The sequence below is a fragment of the Mastigoproctus giganteus genome, chromosome 2 (assembly GCF_048544385.1).
Source record: "Mastigoproctus giganteus isolate SK-2022 chromosome 2, ASM4854438v1, whole genome shotgun sequence".
Classification (NCBI taxonomy): Eukaryota; Metazoa; Arthropoda; class Arachnida; order Uropygi; family Thelyphonidae; genus Mastigoproctus; species Mastigoproctus giganteus.
Window position 1 is genome coordinate 81,485,034 of NC_143576.1, and position 12,986 is coordinate 81,498,019.

The window sequence follows — 12,986 nt, forward strand, 5'->3', positions numbered from 1 at the left end:
AAGCCTATGGTAGATACAAGCTAGTCTGTTATCAAGTGGTGCCTCCATAGCCAGGTGGGTAGGAGCAGCAGTGCGTAGCACACGCTTCTTGATTAGACCGGGGTTCGAGCCCATGACCACCAAATACGGAGGATGCGGAAAGTCAGGGAATGACCACCGCATATCTCCGGAGCAATATGACGTTAGTTGCTAATGCTCCTAAAAAACCATCGCAAAGCAGGTTAGGCAAGGTAAGGCAGATTATGAAAAATCAGTGGCAAAGGATGCAACGAAAAACAGCAAAGACTTCTTTACTTATATAAACTCTAAAAGAAAGTGGATGAACCCGATTGGTCCACTTGATATCAATGGTTTGACTATGGATGATCATTCTCAGATAGCTGCCGAACTAAATGAGTATTTTCATCTACATTCACACATGAGGAGTTATTCGAGGAGGAGGAGGAGAGGGCCAGATGTTTAACAAACTCTAACAGGAAGTTAAATGATTTTGTAATAATTGAGAGAAAATTAGAGGAGAAATTGTTGAAGTTAAACATAAGAAAGGCACCTGGGGTGGATGGGATCTATCCAGTTATATTAAACGAGGCAGCAAAGGAAGTAAGAAAACCCTTAGCAATAATTATGAGAGCATCCTTGGATTGGGGGGAAGTCCCCACGGAGGGAGATGTGCAAATGTATCTCCGGTTCACAAAGTGGGAGCAAAGGGTGACACAAGTAATTACAGACCTGTTAGTTTGAATTCTGTTCTAGAGAAAATAATCGAGTCACTGGTTAAAGAAGCATTGCAGGATAATTTAGACAAGACAGCAGCAGTAATTCAGACACAGCATGGGTTTGTCAAGAGGAAGTCTTGTCTGACCAATTTGATTGGATACTATGATGTGGTCACAAAGGAACTGGATGCAAAAAATAATTTTACTATCATATACTTGTATTTCGGGAAAGCTTTTAATTCTGTTACACATGGGAGACTACTGTACAAATTGGAGCAATATGGCATTAAGGGCAAGTTGCTACAATGGATAAAAGTATGGTTCAGTGGGAGAAGACAGAGTGGTAATCAATGGATACTGCTCTTCCTGGAATAATGTTATTAGTGGTGTCCCCCTCAGGGTTTGGTGTTGGGTCCATTGTTGTTTTGTATATTTATAAATGTTGTTGATGAAGGTATAAACAGCTTAAAGTCAAATTTTGCAGATGATACAAAAGTTGAGAGGGTTGTTAATAACAGTATGCTGCTGCAACAGGATCTGGAAAAGTTGGGCAGATGGACTGAGAAGTGGCAACTGAAGTTTAACTTTGACAAATGCAAAGTACTACATATGGGTTGCAGTAACCCCAGAAAAATGTACCAACTGGTTGGTGTTACACTCGGGGAATGCTTTATAAGCTTTCTTTTTTGATTCATTTACCATTGTTAATGCCAATGTTAATGCCTTATTTTGCAGTCAGATATGAAGTTTTCTGAGCAGTGCAGACAGGCTGCGAGAGTAGGTCATGGGGTCTTGTCAGTGATATACAGGAACTTTACTAGCAGGGATGAGGAGGTCATTATCCCCTTGTAAAAGATGATGATCAGGCCAGGCCACACCTTGAGTACTGCATACAGGTCTGGAAGCCTCATTTTAAAAGGATGTAGAAGTTGCTGGAACGAGTACAGAGAAGGGCAACAAGACTGGTGAAGGCACCAAAGGGGTGCTCTTACGAAGAAATGAAGTTCTGCAATTTGCAGCATCCAGAGACTCGGTACCTGCAAGGTGATCTGATTGAGGTGTATAAGGCCTTAAATGGTTTGAGCAGGCTCACTGCTGATGAGATTCTTCCTCTTTCTCAGATTACAAACCTGAGCGGGCATACACTGAAATTGATGAAAGACAGTTGTCAAATATATGTGCTGAAATTTTGCTTTAGCCAGCGGGTAGTTGATTCGTGGAACAAACTTCCATCTGTCGTTGTGGAAGTTTGTAGCTTAAATAAATTCAAGGCAGAACTTGACAGGCATTTGGAATGAACGGATGGGTGAAATGGGAAGGTTTTTTTTTTTTTTTTTTTTTTTTGGCTGATGCTGTATAAGCCTGCTTTCGTGTATCATATGCCTCTGCTAATGCCAAAATGACAGTTGAGTGGGAGAAGACAGAGTCATAATCAGTGGACACTGCGCTTCATGGACTAATGTTAGTGAATCCCCTGCCAAGGTTTGGTGTTATTCCCATTGTTGTTTTCTATAATTATCAATGATATTGATGAAGGCATATCAGGCTTAATATCCAAGTTTGCAGATGATACAGAGGTTGGCAGGGTGGTTAATGACAGTATGCTACTGTAATGGGATATAGAAAAAATGGGCAGATGGGCTGAGAAATGGCAGTTGAAGTTGAGTGTGAAGGGCATTTATAAAATGCAAAGTACTGCATATCGGTCGCAGTAACCCCAGATTTATGTACTAACTATTGGTACTACACCTAGGGTGGTGAAAAATGAGAAAAATCTGGCATAATTGTGCAATCAGTTTTCTGAGTAATGCATACAAGCTGTCAGGACAGCTCATGGGGTTTCATCAATGATGTACAGGAATTTTTCTAGCAAGGATAAGGAGGTGATTATCCTATTGTATAAGCAATAGTGAGGCCAGATCTTGAGTACTTGTGTACAGGTATGGAGACCTCATTTTTGGAAGGATGTGGAGCAACTTGAACAAGTATGGTGAAGGGCAGCGAGATTGGTGAGAGGAAAGAAGGGTGTGCTCTTACCAAGGAAGGCTACAGTTCTGTAGATTGCATTGTCTGGAGGTTAGGCACCTCTGAGGTAATCTGATTGAAGTGTTTAAGCCTGAATGGATTGGGCTAGCTCAATGCTGATGAGATTCTTCCTCTTGCTCAGACCACACACGAGGGTGCATAAATTCAAATCGAGTTAGGATGGTTGCAGATTAGATGTTTGGAAGTTTGCCTTTAGCCAATGGGTGGTTAATTGTTGGAACAAATTTTGATCTGTTGTGTAGTGGAAGTTGATAGTTTAAATAAATTCAAGGAAGAACTAGACAAACTTTTGGAGGGAGTGAATAGGTGCAATGGGAGTTTTTTTTTTTTTTGGCTGATGCTTTATAAGCTTTCTTTTTTGATTCATTTACCATTGTTAATGCCAATGTTAATATCTCCCCCATTTTTATATGTAATATTTCATAATGTCTATATATATATATATATATTTTTTTTTTTGATATCTAAATAGGCCATCATAGCCGAGTGGTCAGCCTGTTGTTATTTGGTTTTTAGGAGCATTAGCAACTAAGGCCATATTTCTCCGGGGATATGCGGTGGTCATTCCCTGACTTTTCCGCATCCTCCATATTTGGTGGCTCATGGGCTTGAACCCTGGTCTAATCAAGAAGCGTGTGCTATGCACTGCTGCTCCTGCCCACCTGGCTACAGAGGCTCCAGTGGTCAGGCATAAGGGTGCATAAGTACACATGCCTTGAGTGACCAGGGTTCAAGCCCGTGACTGCTAAATATGGTGTTCTTTATTGTATTCTCTCTATCTTGTAAACTCCTCTGACCATGTGGTTGTCCCAGAGTATAAACAGAAAATTTTAATTATTATTATTTTTTTTTTTTGTAAAATGTAAGTGCTAATAGACGTCAAAGGAATTTCATTTGTGTGACTGAAACTGCTGCTTATCATTTTTAATTAGAACCCATGCATTACTTCTATATTTTTTTATTACCTTCAATGTGACATTGTACATTCTTAAAAGCTTCTTTTAATTAACCCATTTGTTCTGTTATATCCTTATAATTTATATTCTGTGTCCTTTTTAATTTCTGGTATTCTGATTCATAAATATTTAAAGTCTGTCACTGTTTTTACCTTTGTGGTCTTATTTCCATGCATTACCATTGTTTTTGATTTTGATGTTTAGCTTATATTCTGTTGGAATGAGATTAAAGTGATATGGCAATCTCTGCAGCTCATCTTCTGATTTCATAAGTAGCACCTGATTGTCAGTGTATAATATAGTGTTTAGGTATATTAAGTGATTATTAAAAGCTGGTGCAATGGGTGCTGTAAAACATTATTGTAAGTGGTGGCTATATTTATGTTTCTTATGTGGCATTGAGCAAACTAAATTTGCTACTAAGTGCACTGTTTTCATATTGTGGAGCACCTTTGCGACAAGTTGCCTTTGGATTGCAATATTCTAATTAAAATGCTCCAGTGTGTAGCTTTGACCACCACTTCCAGTAATTTTTTTATAGCAATTGTAGCATTGGCTTTTGCCAATCACTTAATTTATCTAATTTTATTTTTGTGTTCTTTCTTGCATCTCATATATTTTACGTACTTCAAACTTGAATCTGAGTAGTGGCAGACACTCTAAAATAGCAATATAATTATTTAATGGAATAGTGCATTTTATTTAGAGATTTTGTTTAGAGCAATACCGTGGCAACTTGCGGTAAAGGTCCCTCCACAATATGAGATCACCACAACTTAGTTTGTTGAATGCTAAGAAACATGGCTTTGGCCACCACTTAAAATAAGATTCATTTAGGCTAAACCTCCATGAATTGTACCTGTTATTTTCTTTTTCCATATCCCTGTAACTTCTTTAATAAAGATGTTAAAAAATGTCAGTGATAGTCCATATTCCTGTCTGACTCTATTTGTTGTGTATGGATTCTATTTTACCGTTCATATAACCTTTTATCTATCATTGTTATTTTTTTAAGTGCTTTTAATTGTATCTATAAGTTGAGACAGTATATCATCTTTGTTTTTGACATTATCCAAAGAATTTCTTCACTTAAGTTGTCATAGTTAATAAATTAATAATAATAAATAAATAAATAAATAAAAGGTATATTGTTAAGTTTTGTTCTAATTTTTTTTCAGTTATTTTTTTGAAGTTTGCAAACTGCATTTGTATACAGGCACACCCTGACTTACATAATAATTTTTATTATTTTTAATCTCTCTATACATTAAAAAAGTTTTCCTCCTAGTGATATTTATTCAAGCCAATTGGAGAAGAGGGATGTGGGTGACATGGTACAAGTGGGCAGGGCAATTATATCATTACAAATGTGCAGGTAAATAATTGCATAGGTGATTTCCTGATTAGATTTTGATCGGTGCATTATAATTTTAGTGTATTAGTATAATTATGAGAGAGGTGTGAAAGATTTGACTTACTCCATCATACCTCTACATTTTACAGGGGACAAAATGGGAAATTAATGGTGTTGACGTAAAAATATGTGTAAAGTGGTCACTCGGTTGAATAGCTTCTCACTGCAAGATGTCAAGAGGTTTCATTTGAAATTATTATTACGTGAAGCGAAACGTCTAAGGTGTTTTGAAGACGTGAGAACTGTGATTGGAGTAGTGTACAAGACTTTTCAAGAAGCTGTTCGAGCGGCAGGTGTAAGCAAATTGGTTGATCTTGTGAAGGAAACTCTTTCCCAAGCGGCTTCAGTAATGATGCTGAGCAGGTTAAGACATTTTTTTGTATATTTGATATTGGCTGAGGGTTGACGAGTGAAGCGAGCAGGGGTGGAGCCCCCCCCTAGTAATATATTATTTTTGAATTTCTGTACATCATTAAACAGCATAATCTTTCTTTTAATAAGTTCCCACCATATTTAACGAACTGAATGCTTATACTGTCCATACAGTGTCTCTACTTTTGGCTTTCATCAAAGCTTTGGTCTCCTAATTGTATCACAGACATCATCTCAGGTATGAAAAGGTATTGTTTGGTATCTGGAAGTCTAAAGTGCTGATGGAACTGCTATTTAGGTGAAACTTCCGAGTCAAATGGACTGAATTTTGGTGAAGTCTGGTTATTCTGTGACAACCAAATCTTCTTCTTGCACCTTGACAATGGTGGGACTGTAAGTAACCCTGTGTGTACCACCAGTTTGTAAGTCTTGAAACACCACCTAGTGTACTGGACGTGACCATCCAGGAGTAAACCCATGTAATCAGGAATTGAGGTGTGGTAGCAACACACACAGAGAAATTCCGTCCCTCTGTGTCACTAGGCAATACTATGTGGTGGATGACTCCCATCAGCTGGTACAATACCACAACTTTGGAAGATTAAAGTGTGGTAACTATGTTTAGGCTCTACAGTAAAACTCTACAACCCCAATCACTTCCATCATGCAGTATCATATCCTTTGAGGTTATGATAGGCATCATGGTGAGATCCAGTCTTCCTTACATTTCAAGGGAATGGCTCTAAAATAGTTTTTGTAGGCTGGCCACCAGATGGTCCACCAGACTAAATCTCTTGGTAATTCTCTAAGCGCTATCCAGATCATCTAGTGAATAATTGTGCTGCCTTTACTTTGCCAGCTAGTGTCTGGAGGGAGTAATGCATGTGGGGCCATTTTCAAAGCCACATTATGTCAAGAAGTTGGTATATTCTTGTTATGTGTATTGTCATAATCCAAAAATATCATTACTTCATACATTCTCCCCCCCCCCCACAACTTTTACTTTATCCACTGAATACATCATGAATAGCCAAGCTAATAGAATAAACTTATCTGTGAAAGGATCCAAACATACAAAAAATTTCCTAAATTTCCTTATTCATTCCACAGACCCTGCTTAATTATTGTAGTTCTAATTATTTGTAAAAATAATTGCAATAAATAATAGTAGCAGTGTAAAAATAGTAGCAATGCAAGAATCACTTTCAGATGAGTAGATGCCTATTTTTCTTTTTTGAAGTGTTGTTGCCACTTTTAGCATTAGCATTAGTAGGGGCATGCAATGCAAGAAAGCAAGCTTATGCAGCATCAGCCAAAAAAAAAAAGAAGCTCCCATTTTACCCCTCCATTCGTTCCAAATGCCTGTCCAGCTCAGCCTTAAATTTATTTAGGCTATTAGCTTCCACAACAAAAAATGGAAGCCTGTTCCACCATGCAAATTTTAATATGTAATGTTCAGTATTTATTTGATTGATATCTTTTGAAGGACCTTAACCTAAAAGGCCAAACATTGAAGTATTAAACTTATATTATGAAGTATTCTTTTCAGTATTTAAAGCATAGTATAAACTTTTTGTTTTTTATTATCTAGATAACTCCAAGAGCTATATACCATATTTGTCTCAGGATACCTTACAAACCGGTATTAAAGATGGTCATTTTGTTAAAGGACTTCTCAGAGTTAACAAACACCATGCTCAAGAAGAAGCTTTTGTTACTTCATACATGTAAGTATGTATTTTTAAACCTAGTTTGGATGAAATAATCTTATTTTACTTGAACTTTCCATGCATAATCTTGATTGATCTTTTGTTAGAAAACAAAAATATGCTGCACACTTTATACAGAAATTTATTTTTCCTTGAAAATAGTATCTCCCACTACACTCCACATATACAGGGTGTCTCAAAAATATTGGTACAAACGTTTAGGGGAGGTAGGTAACATCTAAAGGAATGTGTATCGTATAGGAACTCATAACCGGAAACATCATCGTAAGTCGGTAGACGGCGCTGTTCATCAGTTCATGAGAGGGGAAATTTCTGGTTTGCTAATTCAAGCAGTAGTCGCCGCACGAAGAGCATGCATCGATATACGAACTGTGAGCTGGCAGACATGCACCTAGTGTATGGATTAGCAGAGGGCAATGGACGAGCCACTCAATGAATTTATGGAGAACTCTTCTCAGACAGACATGCGGGCAGACCACGTTCGACGCGAACTTCCGCCATGGAAGAAAGTGTGTTGAATGCCGCCCAGAATAATCCTACTACCAGCACACATGCCATTGCTTCTGCCTTAGGAGTGTCTCGTTGAAGCATACAGCGTGTCTGGCACGCTGTATGCTTCAATGAGACACGCTGTATGCATACAGAGTGTCTGGCACGACGATTTCCTTTCATTTCCAAAGGGTTCAGTTACTGCTCCCCCCAAGATCATCCTGCATGTGTGGCTTTTGTGCAGTGGTTTCTCCAAGAAAGTGTTCAAGACTTGAATTTTCCAGCCTATGTTTTGTTAATGGATGAGGTTTATTTCACTCGGGAAGGCTTATTCAATCAGCACAATGCTCATATGTGGGCTCACAACAACCCACACGGTGTGCGCCCCCATGCGGCACAACATCGCTTCGCAATAAATGTGTCGGCAGGTATGGTTGGTGACTGCATAGTCAGCCTATACCTGTTACCATCCCGCATGAACTCCACTAAATATCGGATCTTTCTTGAACAAGTTCTACCAGGGTTACTTGATGATGTTCCAGCAAATGTGAGATGCAACATTTGGTTTCAACATGACGGGGCGCCTGCCCATTATGGAAGGTGTGTTCGTGACCATTTGAACAGGCGTTTTGGGCGTCGATGGATTGGCTGTGGTGGACCCATTGCTTGGCTCTCACGCTCACCTGATTTATTGAGCCTTGATTTCTTTCTGTGGGGGGCCCTCAAATCTATCGTGTTTGAATCGCCTGTGGAGATGGAAATGGATCTGGTGGCCAGACTCGTCTGCACTGCTGCTACTGTCAAAGAAACTCCAGGTGTGTTCGACTGTGTCCACCAATCCATGCTGCGTCAGTGTCACACATGCATCACGTCTCATGGTGGAACCTTCGAGCATTTGTTGTAACATCATGAAATGCATCCATCTCGTACGCCATTGTTAATATTATGTCAAATAAATGTTTGCCGCTAATTACTGTCTTGTGTCATTTCTGCTTCTTGTGCCTCTGCTACTGCTTTCCCGTGACGTTTCCGGTTATGGGTTCCTATGCGATTCACGTTCCTTTAGATGTTACCTACCTCCCCTAAACGTTTGTACCAATATTTTTGACACACCCTATATATGTTTACACATACAATTTATCCTGATGTTTTTCCATATTGTGCAAATTTTTCACCAGAAAATTTTATGGTTAAAATTTTTTCTCACAGTATTTTAACCTTTTCCAGAATACTTATGCAAATTTGTTTTGTGGGCTGTATGGAGCATAAATTTATGTTTTTCAAGGTGGCTTCAAATAGTGTATCTGTTAAAATACAAATTATTTTGAAATCTTCCAATAGTTTCTGCCATATCTTATTTGCTTTTCCAACTAATAGCAAACAGTTTTAATAAATGGAAGCACAAAAATAGCTTGAATAATCAAAGAAGGAGAATATTTTAGGATTGCACAGATATTGATTTGATGGGAGAGTTCATTGCCAGAAATTGTTACTTAATTTTAGTTTAATTCTCTGGAATTCAGATATAAATTAAATGCCATCCTCAAGAAGAAACTTTTGTTACTTCATACATGCAAGTATGTTATTTGTAAACCTAGATTGATGAAATAGGGTTATTTTACTTGAACTTGCTCTGCACAATCTTGTATGATTGGCCTTTTGTTAGAAAACAAAAATATGCTGCACGCTTTATATAGAAATTTATTTTTCAGCGAAAATTATGAAATTGAATTATGTGATAAATAGGTATAAAAGATATTATGGCATTTAAAAATAATAATAACCACAACTTTTTTTTTTACAGATTTTTATGGTTTTTTTTAATATATTTAAAAATATACAGGGTGTCTCAAAAATACATGGCTTAATTTCAGGAATGAGTTCCTCATATGTAGACAATAAAAATATTTTATATCAACATCGTTCCAGAAATGCTTGGTTCCCGAGTTATTAACCGGAATGTCTTATCTCCTGTAGGTGATTTCCTTCATCAAAACGTACTGACAGAATCTGGTAGTTTTCCATTCCGACCATGTACTCAAATCAGGAGCAAGCGGATATGCACTTTATGTACGGTTTGGTGGACGGCAATGCTCTGGACACTTGTTGTTTGTACCACAAAAGGTTCCCAGAATGAAGATGTCCAGTCAGGAAAACATTTGAAGGTATCCATTGCCACCTTTGTGAACATGGGACCTTTACACCTTGTGCTGCCGACAGAGGACGACCAAGATCTAAGACTCCTGAAGTAGAGGGTGGACCAACTGCCTGGCCTCCACTCTCACTGATTTAAACCCACTAGATTTCTTCTTGTGGTGCCATTTAAAGTCTAGTGTATTCGACTCCAGTAGCTGATGTGGAAACTCTCCTCAATCAAATTGTGGGAGGTTGTGAGACAATACGAAACATGACAGGAATTTGGAATCGTCTTCGCAAGTCCATGAGATGTCAATGTGAGGCCTGTATTCAGGCAGAAGGTGGACATTTTGAACAATTACTATAAGGTGATGTGAACAGTTAAATGTCATAGACAGACCTTCAAAACTCGGAAACCAAGCATTTCCGGAATTATGTTGATATAAAAGATTTTTATTGTCTACATACAAGGAACTCATTCCTGAAGTTATCCTGTATATTTTTGAGACATCCTGTATATTTTTGAAATTTTTATGACATTTTTAAAAATATCTGATTTTATTTTTGGCAGTGATTTCATTCTAATGTAAGAAGAAAGTAATATTTAAAATAATTTAGGTATAACATTTTCACCTTGAAGTTTTTTCGAAATTCCATGAAAAAAATTAATTTCACAGAATGGGATGCTAGTGGAATGTCTCTAACCGAGCTCCATATGCATTCAACAAACTGACTAATGAAAGGGTTAATTATATCTTAGTGCATAAATTCTTCCAGAAATTAACATCTTTCAGCCTCTTGTAAACTATTAACAGTTTAGATAACCCTGATCTATAAATTGAAACTTATTTATTTTTATTTCTTAAATTAAAATATATATAATCTATATGTACATTGTATTATTTAACATGAATATAAATCTAAAATTTTGCTGTCACATCTGGTTTTTGTGAAATGTAACATTTTTTTATTTTACTAGTTTATTAACAAATCATTTAACAAGGCTTTACAAAAAATGAATTTTTGCGAGAATAAAATGTTTTTAGTATTAATTTCTGCTCCACTGGCTTCCTTTATAAGTGTCTAGCAGTTATTATTAATCATGTTGCACCACTTGCCCTCATACCAATTTGTGTGCAAGAAATGTCTCAAAAAAACCTTTTCCCATGTTCATTGCTGATATCATCCGAGTTTTGGGAGGGTAGGGGAGAAATTAAGGTGTGAGTGTAGATTACTATGAGTAAAATTCTATGAGTAGAAAATGAGTTCTACTCACTTGTATTACAATTTGGTTCTTTGTATACTTGTAGGAGTTGGTCAAAAGCTCTTCATAGATTGCTGAAGAGTTTCTGCAGCATGGTATGAAGACCTATCATGCTTTTTTGTGCACATTGAGAATGTCATAAAAAGAACTGGTTTTCATTAACATCTTGGTTTGTGAACAAGCAAATATTCCCTTTTTTTATTTTCATGTCTCTGAGTCCTTTGCCCATCACTCATGAAGTTTTTCATTAAAGCTAATGTGACAGGAAGAGGGGATAATGACAAAACTCTTTTTCCTATGTGTGGAGGATGATGAATATTCTTCTGTCCTGGAATGCACACTGTTAAGATGACTAATTCTTCTTGATAGTATAATGGAATCCTTTGCTCTGCTTCTCATTCACACAATAAATAGCAAACTTTTTTGAACCAAGTTGCATACATAGTAAAAGTGCAGTCACTTTCACATCATAATCACAACATATTTTCCAGTTATGTCTTGTGTAATTAGTTTTTTGAGGAGGTATTCCATATTTTTGTAGGTTTCCTTCAGAAGGATAGCACGTTCAATTGGTATGGATGGATATGTATTTTTATTATGACACAAGAGCACAGCTTTTAAACTATATTTTAAAATTTTGTTTATTATCTTCACAGGATGACATATCTTCTTCATCTAAAGTCTCTCTCAGGTTAGTGTATATTCTTCATTGTTCGGTTAGGTTTCACTAGGTGACATATCTTCAACTGAAGTGTTTGAGGAGGTTTTAGGAATTGCTGGCCCTGGGTACCAAGTGATTCAAAACAATCTCAATGTGTGCAAAGCCAATAGATTCTTTGATGTTTTAAATAGTTTTCCTTATTTAGTTGTATAGCATAGCTCTATAAGCAAAAAGGCCTATGTGCTGTGGATTCATATTAATATTAATAAATTATTGTGCCACAGAGCAAAAACGAAAAGAAAATGGCAGGTTGCAGTTAAAAAATACATTTAATTTTACATAAAAATACTTGTTGTTCACAAGAACAAAAACACAAGTAAAAATAATACAGGAAAGTAAAGTGTTTTTGTTTATGTGAAAGTCATGTATTTTTACGTAACATTAAACATATTTTTAACTGCAACCTGTCATTTTCTTTCTGTTTTTGCTCTATGGCACAATAATTTATTAATATTAATAGCATAGCTCTTTTGCTCTATGGCAGAGTTCTAGAAGGGAAAATTTACCTTTCTGTTTCGTATTAATGGTACTAACCAAACTAACTTATCTGCTTGGTTACCCTTGTGGCACTGGTCCTGCCTGCCCATAGTGGAGCTGGAAGCCTAGGAAGTAAAGTCATCATCTTTCCAGGGCCAAAATGAAAAAAATGATCTCCCCAAAACCTACAGGATATAAGGATCCTAACATGACCATGCATGAGATAGAAGACTCTCATGCAGTGCTGAATGTAAAAAAAATTGACACTGTTAAAACAAGACCTTCTTGTTTTAATAGTGCATCTTGTGTTAAACTCTACAACTCTACTCAAGAACAGTCTCCAAGTAGGCTCTCACTTTTTAAAATTCATAAATACTTAGAACACCCCATAGGACCTCCAAAAGCCAAGTATGTGGGATCTGATGACTTGCCTGTTGAGGTCTCAGATGAATGTCAATCTGAACAGCTCTAAAAATCACATCCTTTGGAGGATTATCCATTACTATTTTCCTCATGCTACTATAAAAATCTCTGTTAGTGCGATAATTGAATGAGATATCTTAAACCTCCCAGAAGAAGAGAACTAGATGCTCTAGTTCCAGCCCAGAACATAATCCTAACATTTAGTCAGAGTTAGTTGGAAGCAAAGGAACGATGAGAGTGGG

At 37.0% G+C, this 12,986-nt stretch overlaps 1 protein-coding gene across 1 annotated transcript in view; it reads left to right on the plus strand.

Annotated features, from left to right (window-relative positions):
* LOC150089365 (DIS3-like exonuclease 1) overlaps nucleotides 1-12,986 on the plus strand; it is a 280,186-nt gene that overhangs the window by 61,189 nt on the left and 206,011 nt on the right. The window contains exon 6 of the mRNA XM_090389957.1: nucleotides 7,096-7,231. Within this exon, the coding sequence (XP_090246083.1) occupies nucleotides 7,096-7,231 (136 nt within the window). The remainder of the gene's footprint in view (nucleotides 1-7,095; nucleotides 7,232-12,986) is intronic.